Source organism: Hoplias malabaricus, chromosome 17 (assembly GCF_029633855.1).
Source record: "Hoplias malabaricus isolate fHopMal1 chromosome 17, fHopMal1.hap1, whole genome shotgun sequence".
NCBI classification, from domain to species: domain Eukaryota; kingdom Metazoa; phylum Chordata; class Actinopteri; order Characiformes; family Erythrinidae; genus Hoplias; species Hoplias malabaricus.
The window spans coordinates 16,879,881-16,903,513 of NC_089816.1; the positions used below are offsets into that span (position 1 = coordinate 16,879,881).

General features: G+C 38.7%; 1 protein-coding gene across 1 annotated transcript in view; it reads left to right on the plus strand.

Annotated features, from left to right (window-relative positions):
• LOC136674116 (anoctamin-1-like) overlaps positions 1–23,633 on the plus strand; it is a 307,702-nt gene that overhangs the window by 29,522 nt on the left and 254,547 nt on the right. Inside the window, exons 5-8 of the mRNA XM_066649985.1 lie at positions 9,946–10,044; positions 10,120–10,271; positions 10,673–10,727; positions 10,839–10,890. Of these exons, the coding sequence (XP_066506082.1) occupies positions 9,946–10,044; positions 10,120–10,271; positions 10,673–10,727; positions 10,839–10,890 (358 nt within the window). The remainder of the gene's footprint in view (positions 1–9,945; positions 10,045–10,119; positions 10,272–10,672; positions 10,728–10,838; positions 10,891–23,633) is intronic.

The following is a 23,633-nucleotide window of genomic DNA, read 5'->3' on the forward strand; positions in this document are numbered from 1 at the left end:
ATTATTCATGAGTGCCTGAGACTCTGTTCAGAAACCTATTGTGTACTGAAGTAGTGAGTCTTCCCTTTCCCACAATCGCTGTTAGATGGTTTAAATGCCCAAATTTTATATTGAAGATCACAGTTAATCTATTTTTAACAAATGCCAAATGTGCATTTTGTTACAGGAGGTCTCAGAGAAAAGAGAAACATCACAGACAAGAGTGTTCCTGCTCCTTTAATGAATAATTAAACAACTTTAATAAAGTTGTATCAAAGTTCTGCAAAGTCCACTGTCATTTTTGGATTTTGAGAGGAAATGTGAATGATTAATAAATCATTAATCATTATTAACAATAATGAATTATTAATAATAACGATGATTATAAATACTAATATTGATAAACAAGAAGTCAAATTGTTCTAACAGTATACAGTTCAAGCAAAAAGAACTATCTGTTTAAATATTATGAAAGAGGAAATTAATTAAAGAGGAAATTAATTAAATATCAGAGCTATTCAGCAACGTAAATGTTCATATGCGTTATATTCTGCAAACGCGGAATCCCAAAGCCGAATACACACGCTTGCTGCATTCAGAATCGTGAACAACGTTCGGGGCACTGAGTTGTCACTCAAAAACTCATTAGCCAATGGGAAGGCACCCCTGAGAAGTCCCGCCCACGCGAGAGCTTTGTGCCAAAACTGCTCGCAAAACTCAGGGATCAGGCGCACAAAACTCAGAGAGCACGCGCACAGAGCTCGTGCAGCTGGCGAACAAAACTCAGAGAGCACGCGCAGAAAACTCAGAGGTCACGCACAAAACTCATGGACCACAAAGGTCAGAGCTGGATGTTTTGTTTGCAAGTTATAAGTTTTACGTTTGAGATTTTTTTTTTGTGCGATCCTTTTTGGCACAAATCTAATTCCATACATTTAAGAGAGCCACAGGGAAGGGACGCTGTGGGAGCTCAATGACTGCTGATGTCATGGTCTGAAAACGGGTGGAGAAAAGCACAAGCCCAGAAGAGGAAGAAAGCTGTAAAAAAACAAAATTCTCAGAAAATCTTTCACTGGACTTTGTGCTCACAGGTATATGGCTGTATCCTCTAAATATGTGTGTTGTGCCTCAGAAAAATCTTCTGTGATCTTCTTTGTGCTAAACCACAAGTGCAACTTTTTTGTTCCTTCAGCACAAGTTGCTGTAATCTGCTCTCTCTCAGAAACGGGCTTTTTTCATCAACACGTGTCGGTGTGCACTGTTGGGCTGTGTTTAGCTAAATTCACTTGACTTTGTGCTCATAGATATAAGGCTCAGCGCAGCCTGACAGCATCCCCTCCCCACGGTAATACCATTCACTCATTCATTCATTGTCTGAAACCGCTTATCCTATTCAGGGTCGCAGTGGGGCCGGAGCCTACCCGGAATCACTGGGCGCAAGGCGGGAACACACCATGCGGTACTACCGTATACCGTGATATTTTGAGACGGTATGAAAAATGTGGATACTGCCCATCCCTACGTTCTAATGTTAATGCTTTATTTGCATGTGGCCAGAAGACGAAGATTATTTGCATTGTGTTTTCTTAAGGAGACAGCACCAAAATGCACTCAGCACTCTAAACATCTGCTAAAAAGATATTTTTTCCAGTTCAACCACTAGGTTAAGTTAATTGGGTAGTTTTGTTGGCTTATTTCTTACTCTGTCTGTTACCCAAAATGTTTGTCTCTTTGTTTCTGCAGATAAGTAGCACACTTTATATCGAGTATGTGTACCCTAATCTGAATTCTAAATTTAAACATTATAAACAGTGTGGCCTCTCCAGGGTGTGTCCATTGCCTTGCGCCCAGTGATTCTGGGTGGGTGACCTGACCTGGATCAAGTGGTTCAGACAATTCATTAATGAATAAACAGTGTGGATGCACAATGTGTACGTTTAAAATTACGCAGTGCATTACATAAAGAGAAGAGAGTGATTTGAGATTCAGCTAGAGAGACAGAACGGGTTCTATAACAAATAAGTTCAACTAAAACTATATTTATAAACAATTATATAAAATATTTGAATTAAATATAAAGCAATGTAAATTATAGAAGGCATTCAATAATATAGATTATATATATATATATATATATATAGAATAGAATATAAACTTAAATATTATAAAATCATCACATAAATCACATAATTAGTTTAATCTTAGACACTGCAGCAGCTCCACTCACCCCCAGTTTATCCATCAACTGTGGAATAAGCTGGGACATCATTTACTGGTGTAAAGTTGGTAATAAAATATCAGCAGCAGTGGGTAAATTGATTATGGTGCTGTGTTACCTCACGTATGGACGGTTTGCTTACACTTGTGTAAGTTGTGAGGTATTAACTTCTGAGTATGAATGCTGGTCATGCTTGTGGCAATGAACACATGAAGCCATGAATTTGCATACTGTTTCCATGTATATCCACTACTTGCAGAATAATTGCACAGTAGCCATGACATACTTTTTCAGTTTTTATTTATTTATTTATTTATTTATTTAAAGATATCTAATCTTTTACACATATTCTTTTTTTAGTCTAGGATAACATGGAACAGTATTTGAGTTCAAAGGATACAGAAACCCTTCCTCTTTTTTCTGTAAACTGGAGAGTTTTACAAAAGCCAGTCGTCCTCAAGGCTGCTTCAAGATGTTTCAAGCAGTGGTTTTGAACATTGAACTGGTATTTTTTCAACTGCCTTTCTAAATTATAGTGCAAAATTTTCTTTTGGTTTGGTTAATTTAACAAACATTGGAAAACTGGCTGTTAAACACAGTGGATGAACAGTAATTCTGGATTGACATCTGTTTGTTTGTTGTATATAATATTATTTGGGATGAATTGACACCACTTTTTCCCTTCTGATACCAAGTACTTTTACCAACTCTATCTAACTTAACTACTAGATAGGTGCCTATAAACCTGAATATTTATATTGTTTTACTTCTTTATAGATTTTTGTTTTGTTAAAGCAGTGTTGAGTGAATGACCAGCATAAAATAATTTAAAGTTTCAGAGCCATGAAAAATAAATATTGCAACAGTGCAGTACAAATAAAAGGCATAATCTAAGTTTGACTTACTAACAGCATTTTAATTGTTAATTTACATTTCAGAGCAGTGAAAAAACAGTGCCATAGTTTAGAAACAAATAGTACTTGCAGCAATTTGACATTCAAGTACTTGTTGATATGTACAAAACTTAACAATTTAATTTGTTGATCTCAACTTTAATTTCAGACACTAACTAAATTAAAAAATAAAATATACCACCATCTGAAACAAAGAATATGCCTATTTAAACATTCCATTAAACATCTGTTTCAATGGTACCAAGTATCATTTAATGGCTTTTTACTAGTTTAAAATTTAAAAAAAATCTAACAATTGAGTTTGAATCAAGTTAAGTGAACATTCATTCGTAGTATGTAACTGCTTATCCAGTAAAGGAAAAAAAATAAAATAAAAATCAGATCATACGATTTCTGCTGACATATGCCAATTTTAGCACAAATTTAAGCTTTTTATTTTAATAAAAAGCAACTTTTTTGCATTTTCTGAAAGCATCTTGTTCTGCTGTTCATTTACAATAAGTGAGGCTGCACTGAAAAGTCTTTCACTCTTAGGATTGGGCACTGGTGGAAACTGGCTGCTAGGGTAGCCAGTGAATGAAATCAGGTCTGGCTAGCACTCCAGTGGATTGCTTGATCGAGACACTGTGGCTCAGAACGATGTGTGTGGACCTCATCTGTAGCACTCATGCTTATTTGGCTTGATACTTGTTTATACTGCTCTAGGATTTTGTCAAATAAGCCACCAAGACAGCTCATTATCAGATTTCTGGCATCTGCATGTGTACTCTTTTCAAGTGGCTCATTTGAGGCATTGGCAGGGTGATTTTCCTCTATTGTCTCAACAATTTGTGTGACGGCAAGCTATGAATTATGGGTTTTCTGATTTATGAAAACATACATTTGTGCCATCTATACACATAATTTAGGTACACATAGTAGATACACAGTAGGCCTCATTCATGAAACGCATGCAGAATGATTTTGCATGTAAATTGTGTGTTAATCTTTTTTTTTTTCATAAATACATGGATTCAACAAAATATTCGTAGGTATGAACAATTTACACCTGCTCCTGAAATGTGCAAAATGTCTGAAAGACACTTAAAGTATCATCTGACATGACTGAACTTTAAACAACTTCCAGTAATTAAAAACACAATTATTTGCTAGATCAATTTGTTACTCATGTGATCAGACAATTATTTAATGTGCAATATTTCAATAAAAAAGTTTTAGGGTGTGTAACCTGTGCTCAGTAAAGAAAACTTTAACATCTTGGGAGAGGATACCAGTTTATGGTTTATTATCTGAGTGATGTCTCGCTGGTCATTTTACTGTCGAGATTGATTCTTTTATATTTGTACAACATTTTGAAACCATCTTTGAGAAGTAGTTCAGCAGATCCTGTGATGTTCCCCAACTTGTGCAGGAGCTGCCAGTGTTTGGCTCCTTGGACACTGGAACTTTTAAAACAGGAATGTTCAAGCCCTCAGTCATCCCAGGAAATTTCATGTTATACCTGAGACACAGTAACTAGTGCAAGTATGTGTCAGAATGATACAAACCCAGTGAGTTGTGCACCTCTGGTATTTTACCATAACTCACACAAATCAAACACACTTGAAGGAGCTCTTGGTCTTGGTGAACACATCCCCAGGTATTTATCCCTCTATAAGAGGCTATAGAGAGAGTCAAATGGCCCAAAACTCATGGAAGGAGCTTGTGTCAAAAATTGACCTGTCTTTGTATCTCAGATCCGGTAGAGTTGCACCTGAGTACAGTGGCACTTCCTTAACAAACTAAATTATTGAGACTGTATCCAGCAAAGTGCTTTTCATTGGGCCTCATTCATGAAACATTTGTAAAAAACAAGAGCAAACTGTGCATAATGTACGAGGAAATGGACATTCCCTAAAACTTAAAAAATCTCTAGAGAAAAGCAAAATAAAACAAATGTTCTGAGCGGAAATCAATTTTACTGAAGTGAATTCAAATCTGCACTTTATAGTATAGAATAGCAAGTATAGTGAGGCATATTATATATATATATATATATATATATATATATATATATATATATATATATATATATATATATATATATATATTAGTGAGTTATATTGTACTGTGCCAAGTTTTTAGGCACCCGAGAATAATAGGTTAAGAAGTTATTATCTGAGCAGTAAGATATTATGATCAAATACAAATATCATCAAATAACGTTATTAGTGCCATTCTGTGTGTTAATGTGTTGATATAACCATTAACCATTAGCATCTCTCCTTGTGGCAAGGCAGTTTTATTTGAGGTTATAATACTTAAACATTTGCTTCACACTCACTCACATACCACACATACTTTTAGACAAAAATATCCTATTTTGTGTGTGTGTGTGTGTGTATATATATATATATATATAATTTGCACAGTACTGTACATTCACGGCATGATTCTGCAGTCCTGCACAGCTAAAAGCGGAGGAATCTGCATGGGAGGTAAAGGTGTTCATCCATGATATGAGCTCCTTCTATGATTTCTGTGCCATTTGACTCTCTGTAATCTCTCATAGAAGGATAAATGCCTGTGGACTTCTTCCTGATTTGCAAGAGTTCCTTTAAATTAGTTTGTTTTGTATGAAGCAGGTTATAGTGTTATGGTGTTACTTTTGCCACAATTCTACGCAGGCAGATATTTTGAGTGAGCAAGAAGGTTTCTGCGCGCTGAGGTATTACATGCGAGCACGATTTATTGAACGCACACTACAACCTACATACAGGGTGGGCCATTTATATGGATACACCTTAATAAAATGGGAATGGTTGGTGATATTAACTTCCTGTTTGTGGCACATTAGTATATGGGCCACGATGGTCACCACCCATCTTGAAAAGTTTTCCCCCTCCCATATACTAATGTGCCACAAACAGGAAGTTAATATCACCAACCATTCCCATTTTATTAAGGTGTATCCATATAAATGGCCCACCCTGTAGAACAATGATCAATCAAAAAAACTTTTACAGATTAAAGCTTAAAGGGTTCTTTGCTTTAAAAGAAGGTTTCTGTATAGTACCTTTTTAGAGAATAGTTCTGTATGGCACCGAAAATGGTTCTTCTATTGTTACAAGCTTGACATCGTAACAATAGAAGATTACTTTTCTGAAAAGAACCATCTATACCACATTCTCCATCAATCTGAAGAACCCCTTCATGATGCAAAGAACACTTTAATCATGCAAAACGTTCTTAGTTTGTTCAGGGTTCTATACCCTTAATAAAGAACCCTTATAGAACTGTGTAGTTTTCTCTGCTGCATTTAATTAGAATATGTAATTATGAATAAATTTTATGTCAGTGAATTAATGACCTTGTCACTATTTTTCTTTCTTCTTCTTCATTCATTCATTATCTGAAACCGCAGTGTGTTCACTGCTATGAATGGGTTAAATGCAGTGGTCAAACTTTGTTGTACTGTTGTACAATGATCATAAAGCATATAAGAAGTAATGCTTAAATCAAATTAGCATTTTGGCTACCAATATTGTATTAAGATCCTTCTCTGATAAATATAAAAGTCAAAATAAAGCCTTAAAACTAGTCAAGTAAACGAGAAATTTTACACGAAATGAGATTTCATGTAAAACTTGCAGCACATGAAATAAAACAAAATGTTTTCTCTGTAATTCACTTTGGGCCATGTCCTGTTCTCTACCCACAACCACAGGAATCTCGGACATTATAAGTAACACAATAATGTCTACATTATTCCATTTATTTAAACATGCCAGATTTTCCCTTCTATTATTGTTTGTATGTATATGTGCTTGTTTTGTTATAAAACAAAAACAAAAACTCACAATTCGGCAAACTTGCTGGTTTTCTTGCAATATCCAACCCTCTTTCCTTATCTAACACAGGCAATATATAAATTACACATATATTAATGCATTCAGACATACAACAATGTTTATATTGATCAAATAAATAATGTCTTACCTTGGTAGAGAGCACATCTTGTTTGTGCAAGAAAGTCAGAAAATCTAGGTGGAGATCTAGCTTGAAATTTATGACCCTTGGAAACTTTCGTCTGCAGCACACACAGTTATGTAATATTTACTGATACACTGAACACCAAATTCTTAATATATTAAATATTTACCATCCTCAATGCCAGAGGTCTAGCACAAAAACGTAATGGTGACCTCTTTTCCCTTAGATTCTTCCCACTCCCATCTGACTCCTCTAAACAAGAAGTGTTCTCTGCCTTTCTCATTAGCTCATGAGTTGTTTTATAATCAACTTCACAAAGAATTGGTGCCCAAGAGTTAAAATATTTGCTTCTAAACAATTAACAATGATTACAATGAGCCTTCAGAAATTGGTACACACCTGATGATTTAAAAGTAGCAAAAGTGTCCCTAAACATATAAGTGAAGTTGAAAGGAAAACATCATAATGTGCATGCAAGGGCTACTCTAAGGCCAGAACAGGAACCCATAAAATTTATCGGCCTTTCTAAGATGATGTCACATACTTTTATTACTACTCTTGAAACACTGGACAAGCCTTAGAGACTGATGACAAAAATCCAATTTAAGAAATAAGAAAATAGTAAATTGAAATACACATGTCTAAAAATGTAAGGAGTATTGTTAATTTCATATTAGTGTTATACATTGAATGATCACTGGATTAGTGACTACCTACCTTAAATCTACACTCACTGTCCACTCTATTAGACACTCCTAACTCGATAGTCCACCATGTAGATGTAAGGTCAAAGACGGTAGCTGATCTGGTGCTGCAGAGTTGTAATTGAAGAACTACAAAGTGTTCTGGTATTTTCAGTGGAGCTGCTAAACTGGATAATGAGTGCAGATACAAGGAATGTTTTCCTAATTCAGTATGTAAATTATTAACTACCTTAGTTATTTTAAACTGTAAGCTCTAAACTTTAACAGTATTTTAATTGAAATTAGGTTTTGTCAGCATACTGTAAAGTTCGTACCTGTGTACAAACTTGTACATATTGCCTAAATAGGCACAGTATGGATAGGTCAATTGTCATAGGTTTTGTTATTAAAAACTACAACAAACTGTACCAACCACATAATAATGGTATAGGACTTACATGCATATTAAAATAAAAATCTTACTTCAGATATTCTCTCCACCCAGGAATCTGGGACAGCAACACTTCGCTCTTGTACAAATTCAAGAACTAAATAAATACTTTTAACATATACAACAACTTATATAAGTTGGTTATCTGATATTCTATTACATGTCATCAACTTAACCTTGAATCCAGTTTCTGGTCCTGAATTTTAAATAATTATTTATGTTTTGCACTACCTACCAGTGTTTAGTCTAGCCATTTTAGAATTCAGGAGCAGTAAACTGATTCAGGATTTGGAGTTGAAAACCTGTGCTGTTTTAGTTAATGATGCTGAATGACAAGCAAATATAATTATGAGATTACATTTTTCTTGGCTATGAAATTTCACAATTACATTTTACTAATTATTGAATTAAGGGCGGGACAGTGGCGCAGCAGGTAGTGTCCCAGTCACACAGCTCCAGGGGCCTGGAGGTTGTGGGTTCGATTCCCGCTCCCTGTGACTGTCTGTGAGGAGTTTGGTGTGTTCTCCCCGTGTCTGCGTGGGTTTCCTCCGGGTGTTTGCAGGTGTGGGTGAATGTGTGTGTGTGTGTGTGTGTCTGCATTGCCCTGTGAAGGACTGGCGCCCCCTCCAGGGTGTATTCCTGCGCCCAATGTTTCTTTTCTTTTCTTGCGCCCAATGTTTCCAGGTAGGCTCTGGACCCACCGCGACCCTGAACTGGATAAGCGCTTACAGATAATGAATGAATTATTGAATTCATTATTTATTCCTTGTTTGTTTGTTTACATATATACATAGTTTTTGTTATCGCTGGGACTTCTAGCTACTAAATACAGTTCATTAATTCGCTCCTTATGAAGAAGGGTAAGGTATAAAATGTGATTTCTTCTGTGAATTTTGATTGCCTTTTTCATTTTATTTTTTGGCAACATCCTTATGGTCATGTCTCCACTGTGAAATGTATATGCTCCAATGAATGTTGAATCACATGGCTCCACAAACATTGGCATTGGTTGCCTATAAATGCGGCACAAATATCCATTCTTAGTGTCATCAACAATTTCACAACACTGTCCATCAACTGACAGAAAAGCATTATCTGGTGTGTGACAAGTGAATGTGTCTCCTCTTTTTTTGGTTTGCAATGCCATTCCTTTCTCACTCTCCCAAATTCTTTTTGCAATCTGCACCAGTGGGTTTTTATGGGATCTAACCATTTTCTTCAGTCTGCATGTAGTTCTCAAAAGGAAATCCACAACAGTTATCCAGAGAATCATGAATGATTGCATCAGTTGCTATATGTAGCAAAGAATACACGTATATCAAAAATTGAGATCCATATAGGTCACTGCCTGCAGCTACAAAGTACTCCAAAATACTTTGTGCATACATCCCATATTGTTTCACATGGTCAGGACTTAGCAAAATACACAGTACTTAAACTTAAATAAAGAAATTATAATATATATAGTGCAATTGCAATATAGAATATGTGAAGATGTAACGTTATTTTATAACGTTACACCTTCACATAACGTTAAGGTGTTATGTTGTACTTGTGGGAGAGGATAAAAATCCTCAACTACTGTTTTCTCAGTCTTCAAATGTACTGAAACATGTGAGACTTCATTCTACAACTGCAAATTCTACAACCCAATATTTCTGTCTCTAGTTATTTGCATTAAGATTACATAGATTGGTGTCAAACTGTTGTTTTTGTACTGTGCTCCAGGTGAAGACGTCAGGCATTGGCTTTGTAAAGATCCATGCTCCATGGAACGTTCTTTGCCGTGAAGCAGAATTCATGAAGTTGAAAATGCCAACCAAAAAAGTATTTTTTTTTAAAATATACCTTAAACCTTTACAGCTGTTTGTTGCCTTCTAAGATGTTCTCTTATTTGTTTAGGTGTATGAGGTCAAGCAGAACAGCAGTATAATGGAGAAAATCAACACATTCATCAGCAAAGTTACAGATCCACTTCACCCAAATGTGGAAGAAAACAGAATAGAGAATATCAAGCACCTTTCTTATCCATTCTCCAGAGAAAAGCATCACCTGTTAAGTGACATATTTTGAACAGTTATGAATCAACTGAACCGTATGCATTGATCTTGTCTGTATCGTCACCATGTGATTGAGAGCTGACTTTTACTACTTTGAGAGTTTCAGAAGTGTTTAGCTCCTTACATCTACAAACCTACTGTGTAAGCAGTGTGGTAACAGGCAACTCTTCTGCACTAAATACTTGAACATTACTATTTAAAGATTCACTCTTATAGTCTATACAGGGTCAGCTGATTTAGTTTACTACTTCTTTAGTGGGAGTCCATTAGCCCCTACCCACTAATCTTATATATCAGTTTATATATATATGTAAAACAAACGTTTTAGCTGGATTTAGATTATCAGTCTTGAATTACCAGTATGAATTAAATCACAAGCTAATTTTTATTTACAGGTTTGATCTGTCCGACAGAGACAATTTTTTTGACAGCAAAACAAGAAGTTCAATTGTAAGATATATACAGACTTCATTTAACAACATATAAAATAATATCACTGTTTTTCTATGTGATGTTGTAATTAATGTTTATTATTATTATTATTATTGTTTATTCTTGTAGGTGTTTGAAGTTTTGAAGAGGACTAAATGCACAAAGTCTAAGTTCAGTATGGGTGAGCCATTTCATCTTAACTATCATATATTTATATCACAAATTAACATATTTTTCAAAGTGTATATAGAAAATAATAATTTGGGTTGTTTTTTGTTTTATTGGAATTTTATAATTTTCACAATTGTACTCATACGTATACAAACCCACATAAAACAAGACATTTTACAGAAGTTCCAAAACTGAAGAGTAATGTATGTGAGTGTGTGTATGCGCATGCATGTAAATCAAGATATTAAAGTTTAACTAATATAAACAGAACTTTTCTGCTAAGTACTGAGTGAAAAGTTGGCTAACATTTTCCAGTCGGCTTGGTAAAGCCTTTTATGGACATGAAAGTATGTTCCAGAAGGTTGCTGAATCTCTTTTGAATGCATGAATCACTATCAGGCTTATTCAGCTTTACATATACCCTACTCTTCAAACATTTAAGTACAACCGCATTTTCCCAGTTTTTGACTGACATATAAGCAGGATAATTGCAATGAATAACGTAGTGGTATAAGTAGGGTTCCCCAATGGTTTGCAGGTGTTATCACTGTATTGAGTAACCGCCATATTGGGTACCTACTCTTTACTCAAACACACCACAGAAATAAGAACAGTGATGTTTGAATAATTCAACACTTTTGTCCTCACTGGAATGTTTATATTAAAGAAAATAAGTATGGATTCCTGATGTATTTATCCATGTCATATTTATGTCACACATGTTCCTCTGTGTCAGTCAGTTGAAGCTCAGACTGCGTCTAAAATAACGCCATACTCCATACATAGAGCACATCACAGATAATAAAGGTAAAAACACTGCAATCAGACATTACACTGCTTCCACTGGAAAATGTAAAACTTACAGCTGACTTACAAAACTTACAAAAAAATTATTTTTGAAATACAACGCCCTACATGAGTACCACACTCATTATCTAAAATGGGCCAAATTAGTAAAATAGTTTAGACAGATACTCAACATTAACATCCAAGAATTACACTAAAAGCCCATGGAAAGCAGGATCAGATTATTTACCCTGTAAGCAGGAGGAAAATTATGAAATAAAAAATATGTGCCTGTGTGTGTAGTTTCTTATGGTGCTTTTACACTGCATGGCATTGGCTCAACTTAATTTGGCACGGCTGGACAGGCTTTCCCCTGAATGCTTTCCACTAGCACAGTGTTACAGCCTGTCTAGGTAGGCCGCAACATAAAGTAAAAAGAAAAAAAAAAAAGTATATATGTCTCCCCCAACTCCTCACACTTCAATCCAACCAGACCAAGGAAACTACACAGGTTCACCAGACTTCAGTCTCCAAATGTTTTATTTACTCCAAGATGATAATGGAAGCAAAACTTCAGGAGTGGTCTAAGCGTAAAATAAACAAATCCCATTCCACCCAACATATATAACTTACCTACCCAAATCAATAAAGAAAGAAAATACAAAAACATTACCTAACTCCCTAACATAAACAGAATGCAATTCAACCCCTTTAATGAAAAGAAATAAGGCTACACCCCCTACAGCTTCCAAATGAGTAGGATAACTATGAGGTTAACACCACATTAGACAGCTGACTCACACACAATAGCATGAGCTGAATCACAAACAATAGCATGTTCACAGATTAACATACACAAGCCTTCGTCTGGCAGGAAGAAGCAATGACAAGGAGGAAAAGGAGGAGCTTCATTCCGTCATCCAGCAGGGCTTTATATCTGTTCCACCTTAAATTTGTCAGCCAACCAGAGCACGGTTCCAGCAGCAAATCAGCAGCACCTGTGGCATTTACTCAGAGTAGAGAAACAACACAAATAAGTCACTAGACGTAACACCCCCACCCTACAGAATCAAACTATGTTTGAACTGTATAAAATTAAACACGTGACAAAGCACCAGGAACTGGCTGAACACTTCTAGAAGAGTAATTAGTTATACCAACCAACACACGATTCATCAAACGTTGAAAAGTAGCAGGAGCATTTCTAAGCCCAAAAAGGAAGAACTGTATAATGTAGAAAACTATTAGGAGTTACAAAAGCAGAAATGTCAGAAGCACGCTGGGTTAATGGCACTTGCCAGTAACATTTTATTAAATCTAGTTTTGTAACAAATTTTGCAGATCCAACTCTATCAATACAGTCCTCCATTCTAGGAAGTGGAAACGAATCAGGTGTAGTAATAGAATTAATTCTCCGGTAATCTGTACAAAAACGCACTGACCCGTCAGGTTTTGGCACCACTATACATGGAGAACTCCAAGAACTTGTGCTGGGAACAGCAAACCCTGTGTCCATCAAATATTCTACTTCCTTTTGCATCAAACTCCTTTTAGCTGGATTAACCCGATACGCATTTTGTTTAATGGGTCTGTGATTATCAACATCTATGTCATGATGCACAAGGGACGTCTGAGATGGAATATCTGAAAACAAAGATAAGTGACCCTGAATAAGACTTATCACATCCTCACGATCACTCTCAGATAAATGCATTAAGTGTGATGGTAAATCAGCTAAAATCTCTGAATTGGATAAACGTGCAGGCACAAAAGGTACACTACGCAATGTTAACCCATCTTCTTCAGGGTTATATACAAACGGAATAGCAGCAGCAGTAGTGGGTTTAGCAGTGGGCAACACTTCACAACTTCCCACAGGACCACGACACACATAGGCCTTTAACATATTGATATGGCAGACGCGACTTTTCCTTTTCCGGTCAGGGGTTTTAACCACTTAATCTGTTTCACTAAGTTTGGATTCAATTACGTAGGGACCAGAAAATTTAGCCTGTAAGGCTGAACCAGAGATAGGCAGAAATACTAAAACTTTATCTCCAGGAAGAAATTCACGACACCTTGCTCTTTTGTCAAAACGACGTTTCATTTTAACTTGAGCAGCAGTTAATGAAGCCATAGCTATTTTACAAGCGTTATGCAGACGTTCACGAAACGCACTCACATACTCCAACACATTTTGTTTTTCTGACAACTGCTCAGCACTCAATTGCTCATGGAGCATTCTAAGTGGTCCCCGAACTGTATGTGCGAACACCAACTGTGCAGGACTAAATCCAAGAGATTCCTGAACTACCTCCCGTAAAGCAAACAAAAGAAAAGGGACTCCCTCATCCCAATCACGTCCTGATTCAAAGCAGTATTTGCGCAGCATAGATTTTAACGTTTGGTGAAATCGCTCCAATGCCCCTTGTGATTCTGGGTGATAGGCACTAGCTACTTGATGTTTAATTGACATCTCATTAATAACTTGAGAAAAAATCTTAGAGATGAAATTGGAACCCTGATCTGTTTGAATAACCTTGGGCAACCCAAATGTAGAGCAGAATTTCACCAAAGCCTTAACAACTGCCTTAGAGCTGATGGTGCGTAAGGGAATAGCCTCAGGATAACGAGTAGCAGAGCACATTATTGTCAACAAATATTCATGCCCTGCCCTTGTCCTTGGCAATGGACCCACACAATCCAGAATGATTTTCTCAAAAGGCTCCCCCATAACCGGTATTGGATGAAGGGGAGCTAATGGAATTGACTGATTAGGTTTACCTACTAGTTGGCATACATGACAAGAACGACAGAAATTTGAAACATCACTCTTGAGTCCTGGCCAAAAGAAATGTCTCAAAATACGGTCATAAGTCTTAGTAACTCCTAAATGACCAGAAAATGCATTCTCATGTGCTAGGCTCAAAACAGGACCTCTATAAGCCTCTGGAATGACAATCTGATGGATAGTGTTCCAACCCAAATCAGAGGTTCCTGTAGGTGTCCACTTTCGTTTCAAAATTCCCTCACTCACATAATAAGCAACCGCAGATTTATTTATATCCCCCTCCGGAACAGTTTTAGCAAAACACAAGGCTAAAGATGCATCACCTTGCTGAGCTTCAATCAGCTGCTTTCTCCCAATTTTTAACCCTGTCATAATCACTTCCCCAAAAATTTTTTTGTCACCACTTGCTTTTGTCTCCTTCACTACTGGTGGACCTTGAGGTGCCATAAATGTCCCTAAAAGGGGTACCTCTGGAATTTTACGAGCTTGAGCCCTTATTAGCACACAACCAGGGAACAAAGATAAAATTTTTGGATCGATGTCACCAGTTTCAGGCATCACACTCACTTCTGGCAAAGGAAACACTTTTCCTCCAGCCAAATCGTTCCCAAGAATGAGGGAGACACCTGCAACTGGCAACCTATCTCGCAAAGCAACCTTTACAAGACCTTTAACTAACCCAGATTTCAAATAAATCGTGTGCAAGGGAACTTGCAGATGACCCATCTCAATACCCTGTACCAAAACAGAAGACCCACAAAACGTCTTTTCGGAGAAGGGCAACACACTTTCTAAAATAAACGACTGAGCAGCCCCTGTATCTCGTAATATTTTAACGGGATGTAAATCATGATCCTGCTCTAGAATTGAAACCCACCCATTCAATAAAAAAGGCTTATACCCATCATCCAGGCAAGGTTTGGAACTTTGCAAAGATGACAAGGCATCCGATTGTGCCAGACCCACACTTTTGAGATACTGTTTGTTTCTTTTCTTTTGCCAGGCTTTACACTCAGCAATCAAATGTCCAGGTTTACAACAAAAGAAACAAACACGTGTCTCACCATCATTATGACCCTTTTGAAACACTTTAGGTGGTACCTCACATTTTACTGGAGCAACAAACGCAGCATGTGGTAATGCGCAATCCTTTCTTACCACACGGTCAGACCGTACTGGCGATGTAAAAACAGTTTTATGAGTCAACACAAACTCATCTGCATACACCGCTGCATCTGCTAGAGAAAGAACTTTCTTCTCATTTAGATGAACCACAATATTTTCATGAACAGCATTTTTAAAATCCTCCAATAAAATGAGTTCCTGTAACTGTTCAAAACTGGTAACATTAGAGGCACTACACCACTTTTCAAATAAAGTCCGTTTCTCACGTGCAAACTCCACATATGTCTGGCTGGCGGTTTTCACTTTCATTCTAAAATTTTGGCGGTAAGCTTCAGGCACAAGCTCATATGCATGTAAAATACTGCTTTTCACTACCTCATAATCCAAACTCTGACTTAAAGATAATGCTGCACATACCTCTTGAGCTTTTCCCTCCAGCTTGCATTGCAACAACAGAGGCCAGACTTCCTTAGGCCAATGCAAAACAGAGGCAATTCGTTCAAAAGCAGGAAAATAAGAATCCACATCTGATTCTCTAAAATGAGGTACTAACTTTATATGCTTACCTACATCAAATGCAGCCACCGGTTCCGGGGATGACACAGAAGAATGAGCAGCAGCTGGCAAAGGAATAAACAGTGTAGAAGGTGTGGAAGCAGGGCCAGAAGGAGTAGAAGTAGGACCAGGAAGAATGGAAACGGCCAGAAGCTCTCCTTTCGGTAGTCTCTGAGGAAGCACCCAGCGGTAGTAGCAAAGGGTCACCAGTTGCAGTACCTGCACCTGAAGGCCCAGTCTGCAACTGGTATAACCTCAGAGCCTTCTCAGCTTCAATCTCCAGAGCCCTCACCTTCAGTACTTGTATCTCACACTCCTGCCGTCGTGTCTCTAATTCCAACTCCTTAAGGCGCACTGCTATCAGAGGATCAGAAGGTTTTGATCCCGCACTAGGCGATACCACACTGACAGTGGACTCCTCCACAACCAGTGAGAAAGCACCTGCACCCTCACCTGCAACCTGCGCACTGACTGCCACCTCTCCATCTGGCAACACCTTTAAAGCAACCAATTGCTCAAGTAAACCAGTTTTAATCTCCTCCCTCTTACCATGATGAGGAACAAACACCTGATAAGCCTCAGCAATCGAGATTAGATCCTTTCTACGGTAAGTATCCAATTTCCCACGAGAAGGAGACCTAACAAAATCAGCCACATCCATACTGAAGCCTCAAACCATAGAAGTTCACCCCCACCAAAAAAAAAACAGCCAGACAGACAACAAGAAAAGCAGAAGCTCCCCCTGCCAAAATTTTAGAATGAAGGTGAAAACAGCCAGCCAGACATATGTGGAGTTTGCACGTGAGAAACGGACTTTATTTGAAAAGTGGTTTAGTGCCTCTAATGTTACCAGTTTTGAACAGTTACAGGAACTCGTTTTATTGGAGGATTTTACATGCATATGAGCTTGTGCCTGAAGCTTACCGCCAAAATTTTAGAATGAAGGTGAAAACCGCCAGCCAGACATATGTGGAGTTTGCACGTGAGAAACGGACTTTATTTACCCCATGATCGGTGGTAGGTGGTGACGTCTCAAAACCTAACAGGAATCACAAGCTTTGAAAACCACAACAGTGACAGTAATGTTAGGAGCTGTTTGGTAATTGTGTTTATCAAAAAAAACATCAAAAAATGTTTTTTTAAATCTGCACACAGCCCCAGTTCTCACAGAGTTTTTCTTGTTGCAGTGTCTTGCTGGAGTTTTTCATCTATCCATAATTTTACAAGCTGCTGTTGTGAGTAAGATAAAAACAAATGTGACAAGAATTTTACGAGCAGCTAGTTTGTGCTGGAGGTCTGCATTTTGTGGTAATTGACAGGTCTTTCTGGCCAATCGTTGTTCAGCAAGCTTTACATGTCACATATAGTACCTACTCAACTTGCTTCATACCAGGTGCAGGGACAAAAAGTACCCAGTTACAGGGACCAGGTACCAGATTTGGCTAGTGGAAAAGCAAAAGAGTTGAGTCGAGTAGGTTCCATGAAGTGGAAAAGTGCCATGGCACACTAAAACAAAAACACGAGTGAAATAACACAATGACTGAAGCTTGTGCATGATCTATGGCATCTTTGAGAAATTTGTTGGGGGGAGATTTGGACTGATGCAGATTTGCCAGTTAGTCAGAACAAAAAAATGCAGCATGCCAGTATTTGTTTTTTTATTAGGTGTCCAAGCAGTGAATATTGATTTGTTAGGGTTTTTTTCTCGATTTATCTTATTTTGAAACAGAGTGCCCAGACATGTTGTACAGACATGAAACTTGGTCATCTGATAGTAGTCTCTCTTGCTGCTCAGGCTCATCCAGAAAAGTTTGATGGTGGTGTTATAGCAAAGGGTGATGTCACACAAAGTCACACAAATACAGTTAATGACATCAGCCAATTAACATTCAGAAGGTGTTTGACAGGCTTTTAGAACACAAATTTATCTTTTCTAATTTTGAACATATGGACATGCAACTTGATGTATATTATACTCTGTACAGTGTCTTACAGCTTTGCAATTACTATTGTCAAAAAAATGCACAGTATTTTCTCAGTGTCCAGTTGTATGAAAACACATCTTTTCAAACTAGTCCCTGGATTTTTTCTGTCACCAATTAATTGGTCCTGATGCAATCTGCAGAGAGCATCAGGGGGTTATCAAGCTTTTCAAAAGTGGGGGTGTTCTGGGATGGGGAAGTTAAAATCCCAAATTATAATTACAATCACAACCAATTATAACTTTCCGGAACTTCTATATTTTATGTACATTTAGGACTACAGTATGGAAATACTGTGTTTTTGTCTACATTTTGAAATCACACATGAGGATAGCTAATATTCGTTCTCTTCCCATACTATTTTAACCTATGCTGCCTTGTGTCCCAACTTTTTATTGTTTGTGCCAGGTTAATAAATTGCTGCATGGTCCCAAGTCTCCCCGATCTTTGAGTGAAAACCACGAAGCGGACACACTCGAGGGGTTACAAATTGCAAGCCTGTGGTAGCAAACTGTCATCTCCACTTACTTGGGTTTGCTGCAAAAAGGAGTCTGTTTTCCCCTGCCTTTTCCTTTTGTGCATCCTAATATTTCATGACAAAAAGAAAACTTTTACAAAACACAGTCCCAGGGTTGTCACTAGAGGCCAGGGGTGTCATAGGTAATTGCGTCATAGAAACAAATTTCTTTTATGAGGTACAGATTAAGCAAAGCCACAAGTAGCTGCTGCCTTTTACAAAATATACAGGCTGAAAAACAAAACTAAGTTGTGAGCAACTATTAACTGAATATATACATCCATCTATCCATTATCTGTAACCGCTTATCCAATTTAGGGTCGCGGGGGGTCCAGAGCCTACCTGGAATCATTGGGCGCAAGGCGGGAATACACCCTGGAGGGGACGCCAGTCCTTCACAGGGCAACACAGACACACACACATTCACTCACACCTACGGACACTTTCGAGTCGCCAATCCACCTGCAACGTGTGTTTTTGGACTGTGGGAGGAAACCGGAGCACCCGGAGGAAACCCACATGGACACGGGGAGAACACACCAACTCCTCACAGACAGTCACCCGGAGCTGGAATCAAACCCACAACCTCCAGGCCCCTGGAGCTGTGTGACTGCGACACTACCTGCTGCGCCACCGTGCTGCCCTAAATGTATATTGTATTTTTTTTTTTTATTAAAAATGTCTGTGATGTGTTGAGGGAGAATGAAATATAGTTTCTCAAAGACAGTTCTAAAATGATTTCTATCTAAAAGCAGAGCTGTAGTTACATGCTTTTGAGCAATGAGCTGCTGCTTTCTGCAGCTGCAAAACAACCCCCTGTAGGACGAACTGTGACACCATTGGCTGCAGCACTGAATGATGGACAGATAACTCTGGCTGCTGATTGGACAAATAAAGGTCACGACAAATGAAAATCAGGTTTTCTGTTTGGGAGCCGTGGGGAATCTGCCCCTTGCTATGACTGAGAGAGCTCTACGTGTTTCTGTCTATCAAAATTCACAAAAATCACAATGTGACCTAGGGGTGTGCGATATGGCAAAATTAGATCGTGAACGATAAGAGTTTGTCTATGATACACCATCACAGGGAGATCGTTGGATGGTCCTAATCCACATCCACATCCCCTAGCAAGTAGGCTAGATATAGCCTAATGATAGTGTAAATCATTGCCATCGGTTCACAGATTAACCTCATAATGCATATTCACGTTAGGCTAGAAATATATCTAGAAAATGCTGATGTTGTAACACAGTGGATTTTGCTTCACTAATTTAGCATGATGCAGTGTCTAATATCACTTCAATCAACCTGTTGAATGTTGAATCTTCTTCCAAAATCCTGCAGGACAGGTGGATGTTTCTATACTTTGCTCACTGACACACCTCATTCCCTCGCTCGTCTACGTCCCAGCTAGAAATATAGGTCTGGGCTGATTCTGGCTCAGGCTTGGCACTGTCGGCTGGCTGCTGTCTCGGCGTGAATGTGGCATGCCATGTCTGGCTCAATTCCGGCTGCACGTCAGCTGGCTGCCATCTCGGTGTGAATGCGGCACCCTGTATCTGGCCCAATTCCGGCTGTACGATGGCACTGCCGGTTGGCTGCCGTCTCGGCGTGAATGCGGCACCCTGTATCTGGCCCAATTCCGGCTGCATGTCGGTTGGCTGCCATCGGTGTGAATGCAGCACCCTGTATCCGTCCCAATTACGGCTACACGTTGGCACTGTGCGCTGGCTGAGGTTCGGCGTGAAATCGGCACCCTGCATCTGGCCCAATTCCAGCTGCACGTTGGCACTGTCGGCTGGCAAAGTGATTGCCATTGCAGTTAGCACACAATACTGTGGTATCCTAATTCTCCAAGTTTTCTAGTGAGTGCAATACCACTTTACTCCAGTAGGATGTACTGGGGAGCCACGTATAGAGAAAAGACATTGGTAGTATTGTCAAAAATAGTAAAGTGATTTCTCCGAATCATCTTTATTAAAAGATCAAGTTATCATATATTGGTAAAGAGGATACTGGAAGAATAGGTGCTTGTCAGGAGGCCTGGTTATGACTATGTGGATGATTGGCACCCTGTCAGCATTTGATGCAAAAGAGCTTGGGATGAGTACTGCGAGATTCTCAAGCAGTTTTTTTGAAGCAAATGAGGTTTATATGGTGATAAGCAGAGGGCTATCCTAATCAGTGTGATAGGTCCAGCCACATACAAGCTCATGAGAAACCCTGTGAGTCCAGATAAGCCAAGTACAAAGACCTACGAGCAGTTAAATAAAATACTAAAAAAACACTAATCCTTGTCCAAGCGAGATAGTGCAGAGGTTTAAGTTTGACTCGCGGTCCCAACAGCCTTCTGAATCCGTGTGTGCATATGTAGCAGAGCTCCAGCGACTAGCTCATGACTGTAACTTTGGCACTACATTTGAATAAATGTTAAGAGATTGTTGGGTATGCGGGGTTGCAGACAATAGGATTCAAAGATGTCTGCTGTCCGAATCTGACCTGACCATTGAGAAGGCATTTCAGTTAGCAGTAGCTGCAGAAACTGCAAACAAAAATGCCCAAGACCTACAAAGGATGCCTGTAGTTTGCAACAAAGTGAAAATGGAGGATCACATGAAGAGGGGAGAAGAAAAAAGTGAAGAAAAAGAGAGTGTGTGTTACCGTTGCCATGGGAAGTATCACAGTGCAGCCAAGTGTAAATTTAAAGAATCCAGGTGCCTTTCCTCTGGGAAGGTAGGACACATTGCCAAGGAATGCAGAAATAAAAATAAAGGGGATAAATATCACAGGGAACAGAAAGCACACAAAGCAGAGCAAAGAGGCGAGGGGGCCCACGGCCACATAGATCTCACAATTTACAGAGACAGGAGGATAATGATAGTTCTGATCATGAGGAGGAAGCATTCACACTGGCATGCTTGAGAACAGAAGCTTCAATACAGAGAAGTAAACCACTTAAAGTGACAATGGACATGAATAGTGAGAAAGTGACCTTTGAAATGCAGTGTAAGCATTATGAGTGTAAGGTTATTCAAAGAGGAATGGAAAAAAGTTCCAAAATAAATTAAACTGTCTCTGAAATCATACATGGGAGAGAAAATCAAAATAGTGGGAGTAGCTAATGTAGAAGTGAACTATGCACAGCAAATAAAAACATTGTGTGGTGGTAAAAGGGACGGGCCCTAGCTTGTTAGGTAGAGGCTGGCTCGAGGCTTTAAAGCTGAAGTGGGATGAAATAACACATGTGAAATCAGGGGCAGAGGGATTACAGGAAGTACTCTCAAAGCATGAGGAAGTTTTCAAACAAGAACTAGGCAGGTTAAAGGGCATGAAGGCCACAATTCTGAATAATCTCGGAATAATTCTGAGAAAAAATCTCGGAATAAGAATCTCATAATTGAGTAAAAAAGGTCTGTATAATTTCAAGAATATAATCAGAATATTTAGAGAAACACTGTTTGGGTTATTATTTTCCATAATATGTACACAAACAGACTAGTCTGTGCACCATGAGTAAATTGTGAAAGAAGCAGTCAGTGAAGTGAGCAGAATTGTTTATTAAACACATCCACATGACATGACGACGCCGTCGGTGGAATAAGAGTATTGTAAGAGTCCCTGAGTCCCTCGTGGGAGTTCCACTCGCTCTGGATCTATCATTTTAGTGATCATTAATTGTATCATGTGAATCTACATGCCATGGTTTTGTGTACTGATTCAGGGTTTAAATACTAATCACAATCTGGTCCTGATGTGGAAGAGAGTGTTTATTCTTGAAGTCTATACCATAGCATGACTTAAGCAACACACTGCATTCCACAATTACACTGTGTCTGCCCCATTATACGTGCAGCGAATTATTCCGAGAGTATTTTCAGAATTATTCAAAGATTTTTTCTCTGAATTATTCTGAGAATATTCTCACAATTCTGACTTTATTCTCTGAATTTTTTTTTCCTACGCTGTGGCCCTAAAACTCTGTCGTACTTTTCAGCTCTCCAGACCACCCATTTTCAACCACCGGTGCAGCCACTCACCCATTAAATCAAATCAAATCAAATCAAATTTATTTATATAGCGCTTTTCACAACTGATGTTGTCACAAAGCAGCTTCACAGAATTCCAGTAAGACAAGATTTGACATGAAATGTAAAGACAAATGTAAAACCCTCAAGTGAGCAAGCCAGGGGCGACAGTGGCAAGGAAAAACTCCCCCAGCTGAGGAAGAAACCTTGGGAGGAACCAAGGCTCACAAGGGGTGACCCATCCTCCTCTGGTCAATCTACTGGTGATGATAGTTAGTAGTCCATGAGAACTTCAGTGTAGGGACAGCTTCAAGGCACTTGGTGGTTGCTGGAGCGTGGGCAGCTGGTCTGAAGCGTGGAGGAGGATCTCGACAGTCATCCATCAGTGTCCAGACAGACAGGTGGCAGTCGTTTACTCGGAAAGATGTAAAGGGATGGAATTAGTTTTGAACTGTTTTGTGTTTGTAAAGTAGAAAATATGAAAATTTCCAGAGTGTGGCTAATGACTCCGGCAGATCTGACTATGACAGCATTAACTAAAAGGAGAGAACCAGGAGGACACACAGACACAGGAGCATCCTGAAACACTGGCATCCCTCCGCTCCACCGTCAACAAACCTGAGTGATCGCGAGAAGCGGCGGGACGACAGCACCAGCGTCTCAGTATACTATAATTCCCTGTGTCCATGGACCCCCCGGATCTGCCGCCTTTATCTATGGGGGAGCATTAGCTACCAAATGATAAACTAAACAAATGAGTTTTTAGCCAACATTTGAAGATTGCGACTGTGTCTGAGTCCCGAATATTTTCTGGAAGATCATTCCAGAGTTGGGGGGCTTTATAAGAAAAGGCTCTTCCCCCAGCTGAGGCCTTCTGAATTCTGGGAACATTTAAAAATCCAGTATTCTGTGATCTGAGTGAACGTGGGGGCTCATAATAGGAAATTGTATCTTGAAGATATTCAGGAGCAA